At 34.2% G+C, this 25,961-nt stretch overlaps 2 protein-coding genes across 2 annotated transcripts in view; one reads left to right on the forward strand and one right to left on the reverse strand.

The window, feature by feature from the left end:
- Positions 1-671: 671 nt before the first annotated feature.
- CAPZA3 (capping protein (actin filament) muscle Z-line, alpha 3) lies at positions 672-1,739 on the reverse strand. The gene has a single exon (XM_004693236.2). The coding sequence runs from the start codon at positions 1,586-1,588 to the stop codon at positions 689-691; it is 900 nt and encodes a 299-aa protein (XP_004693293.1). The 5' UTR covers positions 1,589-1,739; the 3' UTR covers positions 672-688.
- Positions 1,740-3,517: 1,778 nt separating this feature from the next.
- PLCZ1 (phospholipase C, zeta 1) overlaps positions 3,518-25,961 on the forward strand; it is a 35,446-nt gene continuing 13,002 nt past the window's right edge. The window contains exons 1-7 of the mRNA XM_012732820.1: positions 3,518-3,631; positions 9,249-9,486; positions 12,737-12,938; positions 17,079-17,223; positions 21,451-21,600; positions 23,844-24,068; positions 25,213-25,360. Coding sequence (XP_012588274.1) covers positions 3,518-3,631; positions 9,249-9,486; positions 12,737-12,938; positions 17,079-17,223; positions 21,451-21,600; positions 23,844-24,068; positions 25,213-25,360 — 1,222 coding nt within the window. The remainder of the gene's footprint in view (positions 3,632-9,248; positions 9,487-12,736; positions 12,939-17,078; positions 17,224-21,450; positions 21,601-23,843; positions 24,069-25,212; positions 25,361-25,961) is intronic.

Below are 25,961 nucleotides of genomic sequence, written 5' to 3' on the forward strand. Positions count from 1 at the left end.
ATTTTGTGCAAATTCACTTAGCACAGGGTAACTAGAATGAAGTACTTATAAATGCTTATATTGATAATGTCAGAAAAGCTTGACTATATAAGCTTGAGATATCAGCCTTTGTCTATCCATTGATTTTTTTGAAGACCATATCAGTTATTAGAAAAGCCTCAAATCTCCATTTCTTGTATCTGTTGGGTAGCACTATATGCAAGTTAATAATAGTCCTTAACCTGAGCTAGATTTTTTTTGATATCACTCAGTTTTATGGGACATCAGACCTAATGCCATTTATTGAAATGCATATTTTTGGTGTTGGTGTAGACTGAATTGAATTTTATGCATTGTTTTCAGTGACTTTCATTTGCATTCCTTCTCTAGTTCCAAAGAAAATCAGAAGTAATCCTAGACATACACACATGATTAACCCAGGTCACCTCTATGCCACTTCTGAGATGCCACGTTCCCTAAAACTATTTTAGGTTCAAATAAATATTTCCATCTTTATGATGGTTGAAATTATGAAACACATTTATGTCTTTCCTTTCTTCACTTACTGGTAAGTATTTCCTGACTAAAATTATTATACTCCTCCCTAGTTTAAACTCACATTTACTAAGTCACAGACATCTCTCTACTGGCTTCTCAATATTACAAAAAGAACACCCCATAAAAACACAATATTACCAGGAGAAATCCTTTATATTATCCAGTTACATAACACACTTCTTGAATAGATGACATATCCTAATTTAGGGTACATCACCAGATTCAAATCAGAGAGTATCCGCTGCCAATCAATAAGAGTGCGGGTCACTGGAAGATCTCTTCGTAGAATTTTTCTCAGAGCTTCATCTGATAACTCCTGTAATTCTTCTAAGACTGCAACTTGAAATCTGTTCTCTTGCTCTTCCACAAGCCTAGAAACATTTAGAGCCAGTTGAGCTTGATTAACCACTTCCAAGCTTTCTTTCAGATCCTTCGAGATTTCAATATGAAGGTTCACACACTTGAAGAAGTGCGCTTGCACAAAAATTCTTCCTGTTACTTGAGTTAGAAATGGGTTTACTTGGAAAATCCATTTGGATTTCCAAAGGCCATTCCAGCAGTCTCCTGAATTATAGTTGTGATTCTCAATGCAAGCTATCAAGAACTCCTTATTTTTAACAGATTTTCTCAGTACATTGCAATTTCCTGCTGGATAGTGATCATTCACATACAGTTTTAAGGCACACAGAACAACAGTTCTCAGGTATTCTGTCTCATTCCGAATGATACCATGACTTTGGATGTCTTTCAGCTGGTTTTGAAGCAGGTCGAATTTGAAGGAGAGTTTGCTTTGGTAGTCAAAAAATCGGTAGTCACCCACTACATTGTGGTGAGACAAGAGGACTGCATTTCCATCAATGCAGAGTGGGACAGAATATTTTTTGCAGTGTTGGTGTCCTGCACACTCACCTTGATAGTACATAAGTTTTTCATCACGGATAAGCAGACAAAGGTCATCAAAGGCATTTACAAATTCCCCAGGAGGAGCCTGAATCAACAGTCTGTGAATTGCTTTTTCTTTCTCTTTCCTACTCAGAACAGCAATTGACATGTTTGGTGGCAGCAGAAGCAAAGCTTCTGAAATGAAGTGTTCAGCGGATGAGATAACATTCCATGAGACAATTTCTCATCAAGGTGTTAAACAGCAAGCTGAAAATTACTGTGTCTAACCATGAAAACTGGTTGTCTGGCAATGTCTGGCTCCTGATGAAGTCATAAAGGAGATTTCTTGGTGACCTGTGGAACTCATAATGAGATCACAATGGTGTCCAGACCCAAAGGAAATCATGACAGTCACCTGCCAGCTATGTGCTCAGCTAACCAGAGGAAATTATTTAGAAGAGTTTAAGAAACTTGGCTTCCTGAAGAGCCTTCATCCAAAGCAGTGTCTCCGTGTGCACTGTCTGCTGTCAAGAGATAAAGAAGCAACCCAGGATTTCTAGGCACTGTTTAGCAGCACTTCAGACTGTGGAGACCAAACCACCTTGCTTGAGGGTCAGGCCTTCTGCAGAGGGGCCCCAAAGCCGCGATGGGCATGTTACAATGAAAGGTTTGAAGGGGCTAAACTAAATTGTAAAAATAAAACCAGAGAGGATGGCAATTCATGGTAAAAGTCCAGACAGCAGGGATGTTGTGTTTATAAACAATAAAGATCTGGAGATGATCGAAACATAGACAAGAAGCCAGGAACTTTCAAGGGCAGTGAAATGCAGGATAATGGGTGTGTGCAGACTCCAGAGAACAAAGGCCACAAACCATTGTTCTCTGCTTTTTCTCCAGAAAGGGAGCGGCAGCACTACAAAGCACCGATGCACGTCTGGTAGTTCACTCTATTTGGAGCCCATGACAGCACCTAAAGGGGAGACCGCTACGTGACAAGAGACGGAACAAGAGGTCATGAAAATATGGAGAGATATCCACTCAGAAGTCCTTTCTAGTCCTCTTTCCTCCTTTTTCTCTTGATTTATTTCCTTTATTTGATTATTATTCTTTTTGAAGAGTCCTGAACTTAAGTTCTTCTTATTTAAGTATAAACTCCTTTTCATATCTGTCCTCAGCTTTACAGAGTTTATCTTTCCTGTATCTTTTTACTATAAGTATATCGACGTTACCATATTAGCTCGTAGATATTAAATTTAAGGTCCCTCATTAGCTCTAACAATCTGAAATTGAGTGGATTTTTTGAATAATTTCTGCAAATAACTTTTGGAGGTGTAGACTGTGCTATGCATTCCTCTCAACCTTCATTTTTCAAACTGCAATGCCCTATTTTTGAAGTTTACCTTATATAATAAGTAAGCTTGATTATTTTAGTTTTCTCTTTAACACCATATATATACTCACCATGCCATTTTTTTAAAAATTGTATTTCTTTTGTTGAAGTGTATTTGTTTATAATTTGTCATAATGGCATTTTTAATCCTAGTTATGAAACTTATAATGTTGCTTTCCTGAACTGTGTGTAAACTGGACATTTAACTAATGTGTGGTAATAACACATTACCTAATATTAGTGTATCAGATATGGCTACTATTTATTGAACTTTCGATAGCAGAGACTGTGTTCAGGGCACCCCACCTTCCTATAGTATTGATTTACCTACTTTATTTCACATGAAAGAACTGAAGCTCAAAGAGGTCACAGGAAAGGGAGAGCAAGTCTCTTTTCTTCTCAGGCCATCTTTTCTCTCAGTGGACCGTATCTTCCATCGTAACCTAATTTCTCAACTTTTTTTTTATTTTTCCTGTACTTTTTAATATGCTATGGGCTTTAATTTTTGATGTCTTATAGACTATTATATACTTTATTTTGCCTTTTTAAATATGATTAAGCATTGAATTATTTTTGATTTAAGTAGAAAATGCTCCTCTAAATAAGTACATTAAGCTGAAGACAGATCACACATTTCTTTTAAGTACTTAGTGACTTTTTGTGAGAATTTCCTTAACCTATTTTTGTGTGCTTCATACGTGGTTTTTGATGATGATTCGGGATGACTTTAAAGGCGGAAAAATTAACCTAGAAAAAACTCTGAAATTACTTGAAAAATTAGATATCCCCTGCAATAATATTCATGTGAAATATATTTTTAAGGTGAGATGATATCCATCCCCTGCCTTTCCAGACACCAGAAGGACTTAATCCAATATAAGCAAATGTTAATAGTCTCTTTGATGCTTTCTGCAGAAGATGCATATGAAACATTTCTCTCTTAAGAATTAAACCAGCTAATTATGCCAAACTTATTTGTGATCAAGATGAAGATAATTTAGGTAGGCGGTGAAATGAGTTTCTGAAAAAGTTTGAAATAATGCCAGGTTATTGAGAACTATCTGCAGACTCTGCAGTAATATTCATACCAGATGATGATTGGTGTGTGATTAAATCAAAATCATATAAATGATGAAATGGTAAATGGATTGGATGCTGGTGATTTACAGAAGGAGTGAGTGATCACAAGGAACATATTCACGCCAGTGTAGAAAAACTTGCCAAGTCCTGTGTTTAGAGAACAGCTGGGAGGAAGGAAAGTTGCCTCAAGTTTGTTACTAGGGCACAGGAGGAAACATTGTGAATATGATTTTTTTAAAAGCTGAGTTGAGTTTTGCATTAAAAGGATGGCAAACTTCCTGAAGAATCAGGCAAGAATATTAGACTGGCCAACTTACATAGTTAGGAAGGTAGAAAACCTGAACAGGATTTGTTTTTATGTAAACCAGATTACATGATTCATGTTGAAATTGCCACATGAACACAAACCAGAAGAGTCTGATATTTTACTTTAATTGCACTTTCAAAGATGTGGATAGAGATAGGTTTCTAGTTCAGGAAATAGCTTGTTACTCACACAAAGTAGCAAGTGTCAGAGTATCAGCATTTGGGGGTCATTTCTTCCAGCCCCGGTTCCCAAAGTGTGAGGTGAGGGAGAGCAGCTAACAGGTATATGTATAGGGGTTCACATTACAATAGTCCTCTCTGAGGTTTGCCTTGCTAGGGCATCATTATCATTGTTTTCATGAACTGACCTACTGTTTCCTCTGGAGGGAGACACTGCCTCTTCATTACACAAACATTCTTGCAAAGCAGGTTGTGAAGAAAGGCAGGGTTGGTACCTCTGTCCTGCTCAGAAAATGTACAGAAATGCAGGGGGCCCATAGAGAATTGTTGTCACTAGGCAATTCTCAATAAGATTTAGCTCCCTGTTTACAAACCACAGAAAGGACCACTGTGAAGAAAAAAAAAAAATTGCACTTTAGGAAAATGTAGTAAAAGATAAAATGTTTGAGTTTTAGGAATCCAAGTTGCAGGAGCTATCAGAATTTTAAACAATTCATGTCTAATATTGCATTTGAAAAATGCAAAATTCTGTGAAAGACCTTTACATGTAGAATTTTCCCCAATGGTATAGTACAAAGGGAGAAACAGCTAGTGTTACTTTATAAAATTCACATTCAACACTGTATAGATATAGATATATATTATTAAATCTATATGCAGTGCGAACTATTATAAATTTTATTTAGTGATTATCAGTTTGCTTTGAATTTTCTGTAAGACAGAGCTATCTATTTGTTATGCACCTGATCATATGAATTCTATATTTAGAGGCTTATGGAGAAAGCTTAACACTTATAATTAGTAAAGAAATAGCTTACTAATTGAAATTTATATTTATTTGGACATTACAGGATTGAAGGCATATTGTGTGTAGCAAGACCTTTTTGAAGTGGCTATGAGAACAATGGCTTAAAAATTAGAGGAGCAGAGGTTGCTCAGAATACCATAAAAACCTCTTTAAAATGACATCAGACACTTTGAAAGCATAAGTTGCATATAAACAAATTTGATAATCATGGTAAATCATTTTTATTAAAATGACTTCCCCAGGTCTCCTATTAGGCAGTATTTTGCTGCCTTAGGCTAAGTTGACACACGTTTACTAAGATGTTGACTAAATAGAATGCTTAGAGAAGTTGTATTGGCCAGCTGAATTATCTGGATAACTAAAGATTAATTAAGCTTTTTGAACAACCAGTTATTTGTTTCCACTGTTATTGCCAATATTTCCATACTTCATGGGTATACCTTTTAGCCAGAGTAAATATAGTAAAATCTTATTTGGGTGGCCAGAAGCTTTCAGTGTCTCAGGACTATGGTTATTGGCAAGCTTGGGGCATGGAGATACTTTACTCTTAGTGCCTATCTGTGTAGTGATAGCCAATCAGAAATTGCTCTGAACAACTCTCCTAATCTGCAGAATAGACACAGTTACTAGGCAGCTTTGTTTTGAATATTAAGTAACATAATATTTGTGACTGTACCTGAAAAATGTAGGCACTCAATAAATCATTATTATTTAGAAAAAGTAGAGGAAATTACTTTGATTTATTGATTTTCTAAGAAGTTGACATAAGTTCTGACATGAATTACTTGCCTTACAAGGTGACTTTTTATTATAAAATTTGAGTAGGGAACATATAGATTTATTAGGCTGAAAGAATAGTCTAAACTTCTTTTTTACAGTATTACTGAGTTATGACTTAGGCAGCAATTCCCTGAGTTTTTCTAAGATCTTAAAAAAAAAAACTATTGCTTTTATTAACTTTAATAGATAGTATGTAAGAAATTTTACAGGAAGTGATGTCCTTTTACATAACTAGTTTAAAATTATACTTTTGATCATTGGGTATAAAATAGTATCCTTTTTATTCAATAAGTTTTATTACAGGACTTAAGTCTTCAAATTCTGTGAGCAGTCAACAATCATTAAATTTTTATCTATACGATATTTTATTAGAAAATGTGGCTGGTAAAAATGAATAACATCTTTTTTCAGAAGGAAAAGAAGTGAAGTAGTCACTATTTTATAAGTATATTATAATACATTTCACAGGCTATACAAACAGAATCTGAGAATACAGAGTCTGTTTAATTTGGGCTTTCATGAAACTACATTTTTACTTTCCCCTTCTTATAATTTAATTTTTTGGTGTCTTATTTTATATCTTTGTTCTGTGGTTCCATATACAAATTAATTAAATTAGAGTTATTTTTAATACTTTTGCCTGTTCATCTTCATTCTATATTTAACTTTACCAAAGATAACTATACTTTATTATTATTTTTTTTGTTACTAATTGGCATCCTTTTATTTCAACTTGAAGTACTTCAAATTTTTTTGAGAGGCTATTCTATGAACTTATTAAACTTTAGCCTGTCTGGAATATTATTTTCTCTCTTGTTTTTGGAGGACATTTTTCCCAGGTAGAGCATTCTTGGTCAGCAGCTTTCATTCCCCTTTAATATAGCATCCCACTTCCTTTTGGCCTACAAACTTTCTATTGTAAAATCTGTTGAAAGTTTGATTCTTCTCCTATATGTAGCAAGTTGTTTTTTTCTTGGGCTGTTTTGATGATTTTCTCACTTCCAAATTCTGTGTAATTAGAATGCATCTTGGCATGGGTCCTTCAGTTTCATCTAATTTGGAACTTTCTGAGATTCCTGGGTTTGGAATCTGTTCCTATTCCTAGATTAGGTAAATTTTAAATTATTTCTTCAAATAAATTTTCTGTCCTTTTCTCTCTCCACATCTTGGATTCCCTATAATATGAATATCATTCCACTTAATGATGCTCCTTAAGTACCTTAAGTTTTCCCACTCTTGAATTATTTGTCTTGCTCCTCCATTTGGAAATGTTCTGCTGCCCTGGGTTTGCTGATCATTTTCTCCACTTCATTAAGTCTGTGGTTTAACTCCTTTCCCAACATTTTTAGTTCAGTTATTGCATGCTTTAACTCTGTGATTTCTATTGTGTACTTTATTATTTATTTTTTAATCTCTTAATCTCTTTCACTTTATTTATGCATTGGTTTCATCATTATGGGAACATTTTTATGACCATTATTTTGAGCTGTGTTTCAGGTAAATCACACATCTCACTTTCATTAAGGTCTGTTTCTGGGATTTTGTTTCTTTTCATTTGGAACCTATTCTGTTTCTCCCTTTTCCTTGACTTTCTTATGCTTTATGTTGGCTTGAATACATTAGAGTAACCATCTCTCCCAGTCTTAAAGGAGTCATCTTCTGTAGGAGATGAATTTTATTTTTTAAATCAGCCCTATTTAAATCAGGCTATTGATTGGATGTGTATCCTTTTGTGATTGTCCAAGCAGTGTTCTTCATCCCAATCATGGAGGGTATGCCAAACTTACTGTTCTAAAGGTGTAAAACATAGACTCATCTGTTATATCATTGAAAGATAAGACTCCAGGATAGATGATGTGAGGGAAGCAAACACTGATAAAATAAAATAATACATTCATATCTAGAGCTGGCATTTATTGTATATTTCCTGTCCTTACAGCGTCCTGGGGATATAGGTAGTGCTATCTGTCCCCACACTGCAGATGAAGAATAGGAAGTTCAGAGAGTTTAATTTATATACCCACGTTCTACGTACTTTGGAGCTAGGAATATGTCAGCTCCATCTGTCTACAAATTGTCAGCTTTTCACCACAATACCCCCTGTAACACAAGCTGTTTATACTCACACTTTTTATAATGCAATGAGAGTAAGATTTATATTAATGGACTGCCACGGTCCACTAGTTATTCCAACTCTGCCCCATCCCCACTCAAGACAGCCCTGCTTTTCTCTCTTATATCTAAAATTTAATGTGTTGAATTCTTCTGACTTCTCCCTTCATAATTTCACTGCCACCTATTCAATTTTTACTCACCACCTCCCACTTGGATTGCACTGTCTTTGTTCGCTGATTCCTGACCTGTAGTTCTTCATATCTTCTGATTGGTAATGCACAGTTAATCCTACTAAACTTCTATTTTTGCTAGCCATTTCCTATTTCATAGTAGCTCTATTGCTTTAAATAACTGGACCAAGCCCACTTCCTTCTTTCTTAGCTCATAAAGTTCAGTTTTCCTGAACAGTCAGATGCATCATTTTTTTTAAGATTTATTTATTTATGCATACAAGAACTGAGGTTTAGGACAGAGATGCAGGGGATGAGAGCATTTACTAGAGACAGAGATGGGAGCAGAACAGGCAGATCAATGAAATACACTGCTAGAGGGAGCAGTGAGAGAGACACTGCTTTTATGTCTTCCTATTGCAGGTGTGCCATGTGGGTCACCTCCCTGGTGAGGGAGTGAACTCATGAAGCAGTAGCTGCAGATGGCTTCATAGTGCTGTGTCTTAACCCCTTGAGCCACCAATGAGGCCCTGAATTACTCATTTTGATTGGAACATACCTTGTTTGTACCTGCCCTATAGCCCCTCAGTTTCTATTTCATCAAGATATATATCATTGCAGTTTCTTAAATGCTTCAGTCAATACTCTGACAATTATGGTTTAGGCTATATATTGGTGGCATAGAATCACATACTACCTAGTATGGCTTTAAGAAATTAAAGCAGTAGAGTGGAATAGAAGAATGTATTGTTTAATTGTAAGACAACCTTAAATTTTTACCTTCCCAGCCCCTCCTCAACCCCTATTATGGCCACTGAATATCAACTGGGTATGAGACACTAAGCTTTTCCCAACTGTGACATATTTTGTTTAAATAAAATCTAATGTATGATTTAGTTTTTAAATATAAGTAGCTATACATATTAACACAAATACTCATTCATTTTGTGTATTTTTTTATATTCACAATGTGAACCCACCAGTCATTTTTTTTTAGTAGGATAATGACAGACTGAAGCAAGGAAGAATTACCATAGAAGAATTTAGAGCAATTTATCGAGTTCTGACACACAGAGAAGAAATTATTGAGATTTTCAACACATATGCTGAAAACCGGAAATTTCTAATTGAAGGAAATCTGGTCAAATTTTTGATACAAGAGCAGTTTTTACTTGATATCAATAAAAGCATTAAAAATGCTTCTGAGATCATTCAAAAATATGAGCCTATTGAAGAAGGTATGCATGTATTTCAAAGTTTTATCAAGTATTCATATGCAAAGTACTTTATGACTTAACAGTTTCATTTTCAAATTTCTGGATGGGTCATATTTCTTCAGTTTTATTTTTGTGTTTTCTCTTTGGGAAAGCTTCATTGTATCACCATAACTATCTTTCTGTTGCATTGTCCAGCCCTTTTCTTCTAATTGCTTTGTCTCCTAGGTGTTCAGCGATGAACTTAGGTTTGGATATGAGATTTCTGTTGCATGTAATGAAAGGACTGTCTTGACAATCACTACTCGCTTAAAGCCCAGTTATAGACATCTTCCATGTTTATGTATTTTATTATTGAAAAAACATGGTAATTAAATGAGTTAATTGGTAGCAGTTCTAAGAAAGAAAATATTACAAACTCACTGAGTGCATACCTGTCTACAACATCTTATGAACATTTTTAAAAAGCAAGTTTATTTTTCTTCATTTTTTAAATATAGTCATCTGGTTTACACTAAATGACCACTGATCTTAAGATCTGCTATAAATTTTTTGATCTTTGATCCACTTTTCAATGGGTAGAACACTTTAGTTTTTTTTTCACTTATGCTCATTTTTAAATAAAATAATGAAGACATGAGAAATTACATATAATTATATAAAAGTAGTGTTAAAGGACTGTGTCTACCTTACTGATATCAATAAGATACTTAATAAGGGGTGTGTGGAAGTCCATGTTCTTTTGAAGATTCACTAATTTTCCTACTGACGTATACTTACACAGGGTCTAAGAAAATCAAGCTATTCCTCTCTAGGCCTAACTTATCAAGTACTTATCTATTCATATAATTATTTAATTGTAATTAAATATGGCCTTAGGACCTATGTGTACAGTGGAAAACAAGACAGTTGTGTTCCTGATGGTAGCTGGGGGATGATTGACAGTAGACACATATATAAAAGTATAATTCTGAGTAGCTCTGAAAAAAAATTAAAACAGAGAAAGTGATAGAAACTAAAACACCCAGGAGGTCTATTTCGGGTAGCACATTGGGAGGGTCTTCTCAGACATTGTGATTTTTGAGCTGGGACCCGAGTGACAACACAGAACCAGTCATGTGAAAAGTGGGGGAAGTGCTTGAAGTTGAGAGAGGTATGGGTCTGAAGGAGAATTCAGGAAGCAGGAGGAGCACAGTGTGGGCTAGCATTTTGAGAGCATGAGATGAGTTTGGGGCATTAAGCAGGGATCAAATCTGGTTGGGTCTTGTGGGATTACTTAAGACTTTGGCTTCATGATTCATTGTTCTGTAAGCTTTAAGCATTGTAGTGGTAAAGCCAAGTGCAGTGTTAGTGAGGTTTGGCCTGATCACTAAACACCTTTGCAGATCTGCGGCAAGGTAAAGAGCTTGCAAGAAAATGTAAAACATCACTCTCTCTATGAAGTCTTGAATTGATTTATGTCTGGCTCAGGCTTTTCAAACTTTTTATGTCTTCCCTGACTGGAAACGGCCAGTTCATAGACAAACATTTTCAGTAGTATGGTTCTAGAAGATAGTCCAGTTTTTTCCCTTTGGCAGGTGGCCAATTAAAAGGGGTTATGTGACATGGTGTCTGTACCATCTTAAACTTGGTTCTGCATTTAACTATAAAATAACAATATTCAACTATCTTATCTTTTATAACTTGCCCTGCATGAGATACTTTCATTTACCTGATTGTTGAAAAATGTTAGAAACTTATTAAGGTCTGTTTGAATTATGATCTTATAGTTCCAAATGCCTTATCTCAATCTGGTCATTTTTAGGGTCACAAAATAAATTACTTCATTGTTCAATAGTTCAAATGGGCTGTATGACAACCACTGATAAATTGCATTGGGGATAAGAACATTTTTATGTAAATCCTTACTATTATAATATATGTTGAACTTGCCCCATAAACTCCCATATTCCTAAATGTGCATGACTTTGAAATGATTTGCATGTCTATATACATTTTATGTATTTTCTCTTAGCATTTATTTTTTAAAAGAATATTGTAATAGCATCTTGAATGGTGACTTTTCACTTTTATAATGTCATAAACATTTACTTATGTCTTCACACATTTTTTCTTATACTTTATTTTAAATGGCTACTTAGCATTGTGTCATGATTTGGGTTTTAATTTATTTCCTTATATTGCTTATTTTGCATTTATAAGTAATGCTAGTGTGAGCATTCTTGTACATCAATCTTAGTATGACTTTCCGTTTTTGTAGTATAAATTCCAACAAATAAAATCTTTACCAAGGATTACTCTCTAAAGTGAATACTCACACCAACCTTTATTTTGAGACAAATTGTATTATCAAAAGAACAGAAGCAACTGACATTTATAGAGCTAGTATATAGGGATAGGTGCTCTGATCACCATCATTCCAAAGATAGGGAAGGTTAACTAACATGCTCATTATAAGCAAATGGAGTCAACTCAGGCTATCCAACTGGAGAACCAATGTTCTGCTTAGATAAATAATTTTCGTATATCATACTGAGTATAAAGAATTATTCAGTAAAAAAAATTCAGAGATAATTTACTAAAAATGACAATATGCAAATAATCCAGCAGTTCCATTTGTAGGCATGTATCCTACAGAAATATGCACATATTTGCATTAAGGACAACTATTGGTTTCTTATAGCAATACTCTTTGTAATAAACTTAAATTGGAAATTATCTGAATATAGAATCAGTAAATAAACTGTGGTGCACATAGACAGTAGAATACAATATAATAATGGTAATAAACAATTTTGAATTATATGTCACTAGCCACAAAAAACACATTTTGTATGAACTCATTCACATAAAGCACAAACTCCAGAAAAAAACTAATCTATGCTATTAGAAGCCCGACCCCACTTGGGTGGCGGAGAAAGGTTGCAAAGTTAACAGGAAGCAGCCTAGAATGCTCTGTTCTTTGATGGAGGTGCTATTTAATTTTATGTTTAGCTCCTGAAGATTTATTGATCTATGATTTATATATATTATACATAATATTTAAAAATCAGATAATTAAATGGTACATTATTCATTATATTTATATAAAATAAGACTATCCCTTAAAATTGTTTTTTGAGAGAAAAATTAGAACTAGCATTGACATTAATTATATTAATCATAGATGCATATATGAGAAATATACTTTGTTACTGAATAAGTTTTGAAGTGAGGTATAATTTTTATACACTTAATAATATTTCTGTATCCTTTTTAACTTATTTTTTTACAGTTAAGCAAGCACGCCAGATGTCATTTGAAGGTTTTACAAGATACATTGGTTCCCCTGAATGTCTACTATTTAATAATGAATGTGAAAAAGTTTACCAGGATATGACTCACCCATTAAATGATTATTTTATTTCAAGTTCACATAATACATACTTGATATCTGACCAGTTTCTCGGACCAAGTGATCTTTGGGGATATGTAAGGTATTTATTTTGATTTCTAAACACTTTACATTTTAAAATGTGTTCATGGGCTTATTGATAACTAAGTATATGTTGATAATTTCATGGACTAACATAGAGAAAATGAACTAGGGTAATGTAATAGGAAGCAACTCTGTAGTTGAGGGTGTCATGTGAGAGGGTCAAGAAATATTTCTCAGAGGATGACATAATTGTGGTCTAAGTAATGAATGAGAGGAAAGCTCAGAAAGACCTGGAAGGAAGCACATGCTATGTAGTCTAAGCAAAAGTGGTTGGCATATTTAAATAAGAGTAAGAGAGAAAATGTGGTTAGAACCAAGTAAATGGAGAATAAAAGATTATAAGTTTGATGATCTGACTATGAGGGCCCTCTTCAGAGTCCTTGGAAAGGAGAATGGATTTTATTCTAGATGCTTTGGGAAGGCATTGGAGGGGTTTTCTTTAGGATAGTGTCATAATTTTTACATTTTACCAAAGAGTTGAGGTTGATAATGTGATGTAGAGGTAGATGATGATTTGGGAAAATCTTGCAAGCTGCCTGGGTGATAATGGTTATTTAGATGGTGAATTCATGAGGTGGTAGTTGAATAAGTGGTTGAATTTGAAATATTTTAAGGTGGTTGAGCCAACAAAACTAATAAGGTTATTTGAAGAGAGAAATGAGGAAAAAAGAATATCAAAATATTTTTGCCTAAGAATAACATAGTGTGTGATGACAATATTGACATAGGTGTTGAAGCCTGAGTGAGGAGACCACTGTAGGCTGTGAGGCAGAAGCAAGAGTTCAATGGTTTCCACCTTGGATTTGAGGTATTAATTAGTTATCAAGTGGCTAGGTGTGATAGTCAGTTATATGTATCAGATAGTCAGGCTCTTAGAGGAGATACCAAGATGGGAAAATAGAATTGGAGATTGTCAGCATACAGGTGGTATTCACAGCCATGTTACTTAAAACCATCGAAAAGGTTTCTAATAATTCCATAGTATTATTAAACTTACAAATACATACTGCCTTCAATATTTAAGGTCTACTTCAGGAGCTCAAACTCAGTAATGTATCCATTTAAAATTCTGTAATTATAACTCAGTTTGTGACCATATTTTCATTATAGAAAGTTCTATTTATGCTCTTTTACTTAGTTCTTTTAAAAATGATAATATAATATTTAGTTTAGAAACACAGAAAATTAATTTTGAATTCCCAGAAATATTCTGCCAAACTAAAAATCAAATATGAATTTAATAGTATTTCTTTTTCTGCTTCTTATTTGTGGAAGACACATCTGTTCCCCACCCCTCTTTTTGGGAAGGTGCACATTCTGATTGCAAGTTATCAAAACTTCTGTACTCATTAAACGCAGTATGTTGTAATGTGTGCCTTTTAATATTTATATTTCTAATGTTGATCATTTCTACCTTTCCCTCATTTGTTAAGTATGTGAGTAGATACATCCTCTTTGTGCTTTTATTTTCTCACCTTCAAGAGAGGAAAACTAATATTAACTGTGTGATAATCAGTATTTTAACCTAAGAAAAGCCTCTTATGCTCTTTTTTTTAAAAACAGTTTAAACCAGACAGAAATTTTATTTGAAAAACCTTCAATATGAATTAACTGTATTTGGATGCCAAAATGTTAATTGATTAGAGTATTGCTATAGTCTCTTGCTCTGATATCAGACTGACATTTTATTTTATTTTAGGTACCTATTTCAAGGAGATTTAGGCAACTGTATATATACCTGGAAGGAGATTTGACAACATATTATTTGGAGAAGGAAGGAATAAGTGATAGATAATAGCAAAGCTAGGAAAATGTATCTTCATTTGGCTAGAACGATTATTTTATTAAGATATATGCTATATCATGTCATTCATTTCCTCAAAATTCTCCAGTAAGTCCTCATTTAGAGTAAAAACACTCCTGACTGTGGTCCAGACACCCAACTGGACTTGGCCAGCATCTTTTCTAAACCCTCACAGCCAAAACTCCCCGCTCACTCATGATAACTGCAAGCTTTGTTATTTCTCAAACATTCCTAACACTCTCTATTTTAATGTCTTTGTTCTGACTATTCCTTGTGCCTGGAATAAAAGTTCCTCCTTCAGCCACTCACAAAGCTATCTCCTTCAAGTCCTGCTTCAGATATCATTATCTCAATAGAGAAGTCTCTTACGCTTTTTAGGGGACATATTTCTTCACATAGTGAGAAAGAAATTTCCATCATTCATTCTCAAAAAGGGGAATGAGTGGAAAGTGATCTCAATAGCAGTGGAGAAGGCTGGCCTTTCTCTTCCCTGTCTCTGAATAACAGGAGATAATATGAAACAGTGCAACTCTATCAAATTATTTTGCTGGGGGCCAAACTAAGTAGTAAAAAATAGTTTGCTGATGGTTGACTTGATATAGTGATAAAAATAAAAGTAGAGAAGTAGCAAGGATCAATATTATTTAGTCAGTCCTTCATGAGAAGTTTTCTTCCACAGCTGAGATTTTAGTAGATTTTTGTTTTCCCAGCAGAGAAGTCAAGACTGTTTGCTGGTAGGAGCCCAGAGAGCTGATATTTTGTGTTGATGAGAAGTGCAAGACAATTTACATTGACAGTCAACTGAGAGAAGTGTAACACAGATATTATTTCATGACAACTAACAAATGTTACAAATAGATTTTGTTTCTTCCCCAACTTAAAATCCCAATAAGTCTATGAGTTGCGAAATATATTCATTTTGAATTCTACAGATATAATCCAATTTAGGAACTGTACCCCAAATTATTCACCTTATTCATTAATGGAAATATCATATCACTATATGCCTGAAAAATATATCAGTACATGCCTGAAAAAGCCCATGCACTTAATAAGTGCAAATATGGTTGTAGAAACCAAACTAAAAAAATGCTCAACAAGAATTTCTTAGTAATTTTATGTTTTGTATAGTTTTGGTGAAGTTCCTAAGATTGATGAGGTTCACAGTTCCCTTCCCTGCCTACTTAAATTCCTTCTATCTGTATTATTACAAAGGGCGAAAGGTCCTTTTACCCCTGACTTCAGTGCCTTAACTTCAGTGTCGGGATTGTTTTAACTTTTCTTGATTAGATCTCTACCTAAATACTGCTTGAATCTTCTCCATAGAAAACTGGCTAAATATGATCTCCAAAGAAATGCCAGATCTAAAATGTCTACTTTCACAGATGGTCTATTTGGGTAGTGTGTGTTTCTGTTGGGAAGAAAGGTTGATTATATATCAAACACTTGGTAGTGGTATCACACCAGATTGTTATTGCTCAGGGCAGCGTTTTTCAAATTATTCACATTTTGGATCAGATTTATCTCCACGGTGGGGAGTTGGTGCATTGTAAAAGCTTTAGCAGCTTCCCTAACCTCCACCTTATAGATGCCAGCTGCAGACCCCCTTTCATTTCCATTCATGCCAAAAAAAAAAAAAAATGTAGCCAGGCATTGCTAAATGTCTGTGGGGAATGAAAATTGTTCTTACAGATCTGCTGCCTAGAGACCATGTACTGATTTTATATACGTCTCAGAAAACTGGTATTAACTTAGTTTTCTATAAGAAAAATGTCTTCATATATGGCAAGGGGGTACTTTGAACTCCTCCCTAAAACACATGTATCAAATCTAAGATCCTGGGGTTTCAAGCTGTTTTTTTAGCCAGTTCTTTCTTTTTCAAAATTGCAGTTAGGAATCTCTTCTATCTGCCTTCCACTTTCCTTCTTACATCGTATAGTTCCCATTTTTATAGTATAAAGCTTATAGCTATTCTTTTGTGTGTGTGCAAAAACTTTATTAAACATGTATATATGGGGCTAAAACATTAGTTCCTGCTCTTGTAGAACTTAGCATGTAAGGAATGGATAGAAATAGTGGGAGTTAGAATCCGCAGCACTACACATGGGGTCACCTTGCTGACATTCCTCTGTGCTAGCATGTATAAGTGTTCGGTAAGGCTGTGCTCACAGAGAAGAAGAAAAGAATGTTAGTTCAGGTAACACTTTGTTTTTATTATGGAATCATTTATGCCTTTATTGCAAAATCATCAAAAGTCTTGGGAATATTTTGAGACTATGGCCTTCATGTTTTGTGAGCCCAGAATGACAATTTGTTTTGTTCAAATTTTGTTAGTGCTCTTGTGAAGGGATGCCGATGTCTGGAAATTGACTGCTGGGATGGATCACAGAACGAACCTGTTGTCTACCATGGTTACACCCTCACCAGCAAACTTCTGTTTAAGACTGTTATCCAAGCGATACAGAAATATGCATTCATAGTATGTGCATGTCTTGGTTAAAGTATACTTACTTAAACTCATTATAAATTACTTGTTTCAAAATCCTATGATATGTCACTTTAGTTTATCTTTTTGTAATAGAAAAAGTCAATGAGAAGTTTTAATCATAACATGTATACCTATAAATGTGGGACAGACCTGTATGACTGAGCAACTTACCCATGTTGCTTGACAGACTAACTGAAATAGTCTAGTTAAGATTCTCATCTTTGGGGAAGAAAGGGAAAATTTAGGTGAGTTCAGTAATATTTCAAGTTTGGGGAAGAAAGGGGAAATTTAGGTGAGTTCAGTAATATTTCAAGTTTTGGGTATTATATGTTTATGGGCAATGAAATCCATCTGGTTAAAGTATATAGTATATATGTAGCATATAATATCCACCTGGAAGTATATAGTTCAAGGTAACTTTATTACAGCTTATTTCAACATGTTTCATAGAATTTCCTTTTTAATTATACAATAGATATAATGTGTGTATGTTATAATGTATATACAATGAAAAATGCATTTTATGCTCTGAGGCATGGCCAAAAAAGACTTAAAATACTGTGCTTTGTAATAGTTAATATTTTACCAGTATTCTACTATTTTACTTTGCTTTAAAACACAAAAATAAAATGTCAGAAACGTCCTATCTCAGTTATTAATACTTTGAATATGATGACAGGAATTCATATAGTAAAGGATATTTAGAAATTTGCTTTAGATTCAAATATCTGGATTATTTATAGCCATTATAAATTCAGGTTATTAATCCTAGAAGACTTTAACAGTCATTCAACTTTGAATAATATTTCGTCCCATTTACAACTGTAACATATGTACTATAGACATTTAAAACTCTTTGGTAAACTTAGTATAAGTTAAGTACATCCATCATAGTACAGCTAGACTGATTCAACAAAATCTTTATAGATATTTAAGCACTGTTAATCTCACAAATATGATAAACCTAAAGTTTTTCCAAAAGTGTCAATAAATTATCTGTAAATCTAAGCCTAAAATCACAGAGCTGAATCATAGTGCTAGTGTATTAGAATTACACTATGCCAAATAGCCATAAAACATAAAATGTGAAATTTAATATAAAAACATGGCTGTCTGGTATTGATTCTCTTAAACATCTAAATTTCTCATGATTTCTAATTTATATCTCTACCTGTACATCTCCTTTGAACTCTACACCAACAACTACTTACTTGACCTTTCAACTTGGATGTCCAGTTGGCATTTAACATGTTAGAACTGAGCTGCTGATATTCCTTCCTCCCAGTCCTTTTTTCCCCATGGTCTTCTGGCTCTTTCTATGTGCTCAGCCCTAACTCACTTTGTCTGCTCTAACCCTCTCCTCATTTTTCTGTGATGCCTAAGTAAGTTCTTTAACAAATACTCTAGTCTGTGCTATCAAAATATATACTGAATCTAACCATTTCTAAAATCCCATTCTTACTGTCACTGTCCTGATAACCACCATCACCTCTCACTTGAATTATTACACTGGCTTCTTATCCAATGTTGCTCCTTCCTTCTCCCCCAAGTTTTACTTCACTGTGTTGTTAGAGTGACCTTTGTTGTAAGTCAGAGCATGCCATTCCCCTTTTCAAAACTCAATCCCAATAAAAATAAAAGCAACAATCTATACTATGATTCCCCAGGTCCTATGTGACTGTTAATGTTTTCCCTCTGAATGCTCATACCCACCTCTCCCTTGCTTACTTGGTTGCTCTGGCCTCCTAAATCTGTTTTAGAAAATTCTAAAGACATATATATATATATATATATATAATTGCTCTCTATTGAAATACTGTTTGCATAGCAAACTCACTTCATTCAGGGCAGGCAACTTAGGAAATACAGGAAACAGAGACAGTCATAAAATTCAAAGGTCTTACAAGGATGGAAATCTTTACAGCTTCTGATAATCCAAAGAGCAAGAGATGGAATGGAAAAAAAAAAAAAAGATGACTGTCAGTAAAGTTCCAGATTTCTCAGTTGAATAGGGTGATTCAGTTTACAGCAAAGGTTAGACTGAAGTGCAGCTTTTTACTTGAGATAGTCACCTTTATTGGAAAAGAGAAAACAGTGAAATAAAATAGACATAATTGTGACTAAGAAATTTAGGTATAGTTATTGGTACATGTAATATACTAGAAGAAATACATAAGGAATTAAGTTCTGAGGAAATTATTTAATCAGAAAATTAAAAAACCCACAAATCTAACTTAAATGATCTTAAAACAACAATTAATTAAGATGTGTGCTCCAAAAGTTGCTTGACTTTAAGCAAATTCCTTAATGCTTACATTATACATGGCTGAGAATAAAAGATAAGAGGATCCTTTAAAAGGGAATGCCAAGAACCACAGAAGACAAAAATAAAATAAAACAAAATAAATGATTCCCTTTCTTACCCCCACCTGGTGAGTGAAGTCAGGACCTAATGGAGTTGTCCACCTGCTAGCTCATTACCTTACCCAGTCTCAAAATCACTTCTCATATTTATTCCAAAAATTTACTCTGTTCCCTTGCCAATTCACTGAATCAGTGTGTATATATATGAAACAGTTATTGTAGTATACTGAGTAATACACCCCCCCCCCAATGTGAGTTTCTAATTCCTGGAACCTGCAACATTATTTAGGAAAAAGGGTCTTTGCAGATATGGTAAAGTTAAAACTTGGACCTTGAGATGAGATTTTCCTGGACTATCTGAATGTACCCTAAATGTGGTCATGTGTATCCTATGAAAGAGAAGCAGAGGAAGATTTAGCACATGTAGAGGGAGAGCTGATGTGTGAAAGAGAGAGGCAGAGTGGTGAGAGATGGCCATTAGCCAAAGAATGTTGTCCACCACCAGAAGTTGGAATTGGCAATGAATAAATTTGTCTGTAGGTATGATTTTTTAATGGTGTAACTGATTTTAAAATTGGGCCTTTAAAATTGTGAGAGAATCAAATTCTTTTGCTTCAAACAATAACGTTTGTGGAAATTTGTTATGGCAGCCTCAGGATTCTAATAGACTCATATATTTAAAATACCTAAATATTTTATCTCCTATTCAAAGGTCTATGTAATGCAGTAGTTCTTGAAATTCTCTGGCTGGCTTATAAGCTGGTGAACTTATGCCCTGATTTATAAATGAAAAAAAAAATTTTGCATATATATCAAAATGCAGGTTGTTCTCTACTTTGTGTAAACTTCCAAAGTTACAGTGATGATAAATATTAGAAAGTACTTCTAGAAACCCCTTTAAGTAATAGATGGAGCCTCTGTATCATTATTGGGACATGGCTCACCTGAAGGGTGAGCCCCTACGCTTCTATATCATACACAGTGTTGTTAATTAATGTTACTTCTAAAAAAATTTCTTTATTTTTAGATATGTCAATGATATTTTTATCCTAGAATTCAAAACTGAAAAAGTGGAAAAATAACATTTCCCTTATCTTTACCCAAAGTCAGAATTTTCCCTCACAGTTAAAAAATATTAGGCTCTTAGAGAACAGATTAGAGGTTACTGAGGGGAAGGGTTAGGATGTAGACGTGATCGGTTAAATAATTAGAAGGTAAAAGAAAAGGTACAAACTTTGAGTTATAAAATAAGTCATAGGGATGTAACAGTCAACAGTATGGATTATAGTTATTAATAACATGTTGTAGATTTGAGACTTGCTAGGAAAATAGATCCTAAAAGTCCTCATCACAAGGAAAAAATTCTGACTATGTATGGTGACACATGATAATTATATTTAATGCAGTGATTATTTTATAATATGTGCATATACTGGCTCATATTGTACATTTGAAACTTGTATAATGCTCCATGTCAGTTATCCCTCAAAAAATTAAAATGAATATGCCTACACTATGACAATTTTTTCTATCACAGGATTATATTTTAGATAACTTTCATATATATAGAATAACTTTCCTATATCTTATAAGTTATGGCATAATTTATTTGAACAAGTTTGATGGTGGATGCTATAAGTGTTTCTTACACTTCTAGTGTGAATATTAATACTTTTCCTTTATATTGTCTTCCCTGTTTTGTCAAACTCAAAAATAATTTACTTAAAGGATACTTATTTAACTAAGGTATTGAGTGTTAAATAGAAGTTTAATACTGACTAAGTGCTTGTATTAATTGCATTATAGTTGTTGAATTGTGCTGATCAATAACTATAGTAATGGTTAATTTTTTAGACCTCTGACTACCCAGTGGTGCTCTCTTTAGAAAATCATTGCTCCCCTTCCCAACAAGAAGTGATGGCAGACAATTTGCAATCTACTTTTGGAGATGCCTTGCTTTCTGATATGCTTGATGATTTTCCAGACAAACTACCATCCCCAGAGGTAACATTTTGTCTGAGAACTTCAGGTTAAGAAAAAGAAAAAAAAAAAAGAAGATAAAGCATGTCACTATTACATTGGCCAATAAGACTAAGCTAGAAATCTGTGGAAATCTGTACTTTTGATTATTTATAGAATGTATCTTTGCTAAGTGTTGCCTAGAAATGTTCCTGTGAGCATTTAGGTAACTGTATTTTGATAAAGAGAAAATGGAAATAAGTGTATGTAAAACCTCACATTTTATTTGTATCATATCCCATGAAGCCAAAATTTAAAGTTAGTATAAGAATATAGGAATTTCATTTTTTATATAGGCAAAAGGCTGAGAAAGTGGCAAAGACCTAGGTTACTAAGTCTGCCAGATCCTAGCACTAGGGTGGCCTGTGTCCACAGGTCCCTTTCTGTCTTTAGGTGGGATATTCAAGTTTTTGATTTAAAAATAATAGCCCCACTCTCAGGATTTCAGTTCTCTCTCCAGGTGGCTCTTTGATTGATGAAATCCTGCCACAGGCCAAATTTCTATATCCTTCCAACCTACCCATCAGTCTTTCTCTTTCACCTGCACCACAGTCAGTATCTGATATATCATCAGTGGCTTCCCTTCGAGTATTTGTAGTGGATCTGGGTCAGTCTTCATCTGACTTGTTCCCTGTGCAGCACTCACTACCATGGAAGCCTCCCTCCTTTCCTTGAAACACTCTCTGAACTGCATTTTCTCTAGATTTCCCCATTCCACTCTGGCCATTCCCTCTAGTTTCCTCTGCTGGACCTAAATTTTATCACCTGACAAATGAACTTTTTCTCTTTTTTCATGGTAACAGTGTCCAACAGCCAGTAGTTTAGTTTTAACATGTTATCACTGCAGTAGATAGAGCAATGTTTTATGTGTGTTCATATGTCAACATTTCACTTTACACTTGTCTTTATTTAAATGGACAATTTAAAATATTGCGATACTAGTGAAAAGAACTATAGGGCTCATGATAGAATGAAAATGAACAAAAAATAGATTGAACAAATCAAAACTGTGACTCTTAGGCCTTATACAAACAAATGTGTTCAAATTTGACAGAAAAGAAATGTTTAATACTTTATACAAAATGGCAGCAACATATCAGAAAGGTTTAATGTAAGAGTCATGGTCTACTACAGAAATGATAAAAAGATTTCGCTTTCTAGGAATGAAATCCCTCCTCCTCCTACGTATACGTCTCTCTTTTGGCAATCCAAAATACATCATTATTAAACACTCCTAATACTAAAGTTAGCAGACAATTTCCAATGAGTAAATGAAGCATTAAAGATAAAGTCATTTTGTGATATAATTCTCAGTATAGAAGAGAATTGCTTAGAAACTGTTAAACACACATCATTCCAGTCTCACTACATAAGAATCTCTAAATCTGAAGTAGATCTGAGTTATCTGTTCCTTTAATAGGCAATGCTTTTGATAAAGGCAGTTGCATTAATCCAGGTGCACTCTGTCATAGTAGGGGCATGGGGGAAAAGAGAAGACCCGAGGTGATATGGTAGTGGAAGCCAGTACCTGAGGATACCAGAGAAGGAGCAATCAGGTTGAAGGAAAGAAATTTACTTCACAGTCCAGATTTCAGCAGAACTATATGAAAGATTCTGCTGTATACAACATAACAGGCACTTAATAAGTTTATTTAATAAGGCAGTGGCTATGTGAAAGGGGAAGGAATAACTGTGGGAATGAAGGAAAAAAAGACTGGATTTAGAACCGATGACCTTGGTGCTGAATTTTGTTACATTCCTAGTTTTGTTGGAAAGGGAGTATTCTGTTTGTGATGCTTTTGTGGGATTTCAGTTTAGGCTATCGGATAGTGTTATAGTTTATACTATCCACTTGATGCCATTTAATACTTTGTGATGTTGGATAAGGAGTAATGACCTCAAAGTCTAACTACAAGAAGTTATAATAGTCTAACTTCTGAAACATTGCAAGTATTTTAATATGCCCCTATGTACATACTTGTGAAGTATTTTCATTAATTTGAATTGTCATCATTTAAGGAATGTAAAAGTAATGGAATTACAGTCACAATCCTAATAGTCTTATTTGGGGTATTTTTTTAATCAGCATTATCAATAATGTCCCTGGATATGGGAAAAGATAGAACTCTTGCGCATCATGCATGACAAAAGACTTTTCAATTACTGCCACAAATGCAAACTTATCTGTAAATGTGTAATTGTATTTCTCTTTGAAATTGTTTCTGTAGGCATTAAAATTCAAAATATTAGTTAAAAATAAGAAAATAGGAAGCTTAAAGGAAACCCGGGAAAGGAAAGGTTTTAATAAGCATGGTCAAGTAGAAGAATATGAAGAAGAGGACGATCAAGAGGACGACTACTACAAAATTAAAGATTCAGAATACAGTCTAGAAAAGCAACCAGAATCAAGTGCAGTTGGATTACCACTGTTCAAGAAAAAGAGGGTGAGATTTGTGAAAATCTAATAAGTGATTGAAGAGGTGTCTTATTTTCTTATTAAGAATTTGGAAATGGGGAAGGAGCTGTAGAAAAATCTTTTTCCTCCTTTTGGAAATTCTATCACTTAAAATTTGTTCAGAAAAATTAGTAGTGAAGAATATTTTAAAGGTTGTCTCTTTGTCAGCTGTTTTTAATTGTTCCCTCCATAGTCAACAAATATTAGGCATCTTATGTGCAAGGTACTGTAATGCATACAGGTAGAGATAAGCAACATAATGTTTCTGCCCTCAAGGAGATCATACTATCAAATACAAGAAAATCACTTTATCATGCATAGTATTATGAGCATATTAATTAGTATAATTAAAAAAACATATCAGGTTGCATGTGATATTAAGTCATTTCATCTGAATTAAGTAAAATGAGAATTAATTGGCCCACATAAACACAAAATTCAAGAAAAAGGATTATATTTCAAGATATGCTTGGTATAATATAGCAAGCAAAACCTGCAGAAATTTCTTTTGCTAACTTTGATCTCACTTTCTCTTTATTTATACAAGACTTGAAAAGCTTCAACTCCACATACTTTCAGGTTCAAATCCAGTGGCGGGCATATCTACTGCTCACCTCACTGCACAAATTCTTTATGTTCACTGATTATACTCCAGTTTTGTGTACATCCCTGAACAACTAACTATTGCTAGAGCTGATCAGCTAGTCTCCAGCCACATTTATACTTAAACACATAGATTGAGCATGAAAAGGAATGCTCCCCAGAAATGAACCATGGAGAGGAGCTAACAGAGGTATATAGGTTATAGATGCTGGCCTGTAGAAAAGCAAATGTACAATACACAGTAGAATTTGTCCCCAAATGATAGATCATACTGAAAATATACTTAGGCATGACCAAAATTCCTAAATTTGTAAAATTTATAAGTATTTACTGAGATCTGTATTAATTATTATTATATTGTATCTATATTAATTGGGATTTTAGATTTAGCTGTCTCATTAGCATTAAACAGTACATTCATTAAAAAGTCATAAAATACTTTTAGGAGATATGTAGAAATTAAGATCATTGATGTGATAGTCTATTTTCTTTACTGGAAAAGCAAGTTTTCAATGACATTTTATTTTCACACCTCAAAGGGAAAAGTAGCTCTGGCCCTATCTGATCTTGTCATTTATACTAAAGCTGAGAAATTTAGAAGCTTTCAATATTCAAGACTCTATCAACAATTTAATGAAACTAATTCTATTGGGGAGACACGAGCCCGAAAACTTTGCAAGTTGAGAGGTAAATTCTTATGATTCAAATAGATGAAGTAGTTAAGCAAGTTGTATTCACTGTTGAGGTATCTGGTTGGTCAATGATAGTTATGTAAAAAAAATGACTTTTTCTCATGATATTTTTATTTTGCATTTTATTTAAGAAGAGTGTATATGACTCAGGTCACATTAAGTGGTATTTTAGAAAACTCAACCACTAATTTGTTTAACTCAGGAAATTTTGATTGAGGATGTCTAATATGGATACTTGGCTAGGTGGTAATGAGGCGAGCAGTTGAGTGACAGGGCTGCAGAAATAGGCAGAACCTAGTAGCAAGGAACTTGTAAGTCAAATTGTTCTGGATCAAAGATGAACAGGATAAAGACTGAAATTTCAGGAATCACATGAGCCACTGTGTGTTTCTGAAAGTTGTCTGAGATAGAGCAGGAGGTAAGTAGGACTGCAGGCAGGGAAGAGGTGGTGAATCTGACAATTGGAGAGTAGAGCTAGAATGAGCTGTGTGGATTCAGTGGACATCTCAGAGGTGGAGCCAAATAGACCTGGAGGCTGATGTCTCAGGTCAAAGGAACAAGAGGTGCCTCTAGGCTAGACTAAGGGATGACTGTGC

Source organism: Condylura cristata, unplaced genomic scaffold, assembly GCF_000260355.1.
Source record: "Condylura cristata isolate star-nosed mole 26May11 unplaced genomic scaffold, ConCri1.0 scaffold00036, whole genome shotgun sequence".
NCBI lineage: Eukaryota > Metazoa > Chordata > Mammalia > Eulipotyphla > Talpidae > Condylura > Condylura cristata.

Coding starts and splice junctions, on each gene's coding strand:
- CAPZA3 (XM_004693236.2), bottom strand. CDS start 1,588: ATGTCAATTGCTGTTCTGAGTAGGAAAGAGAAAGAAAAAGCAATTCAC.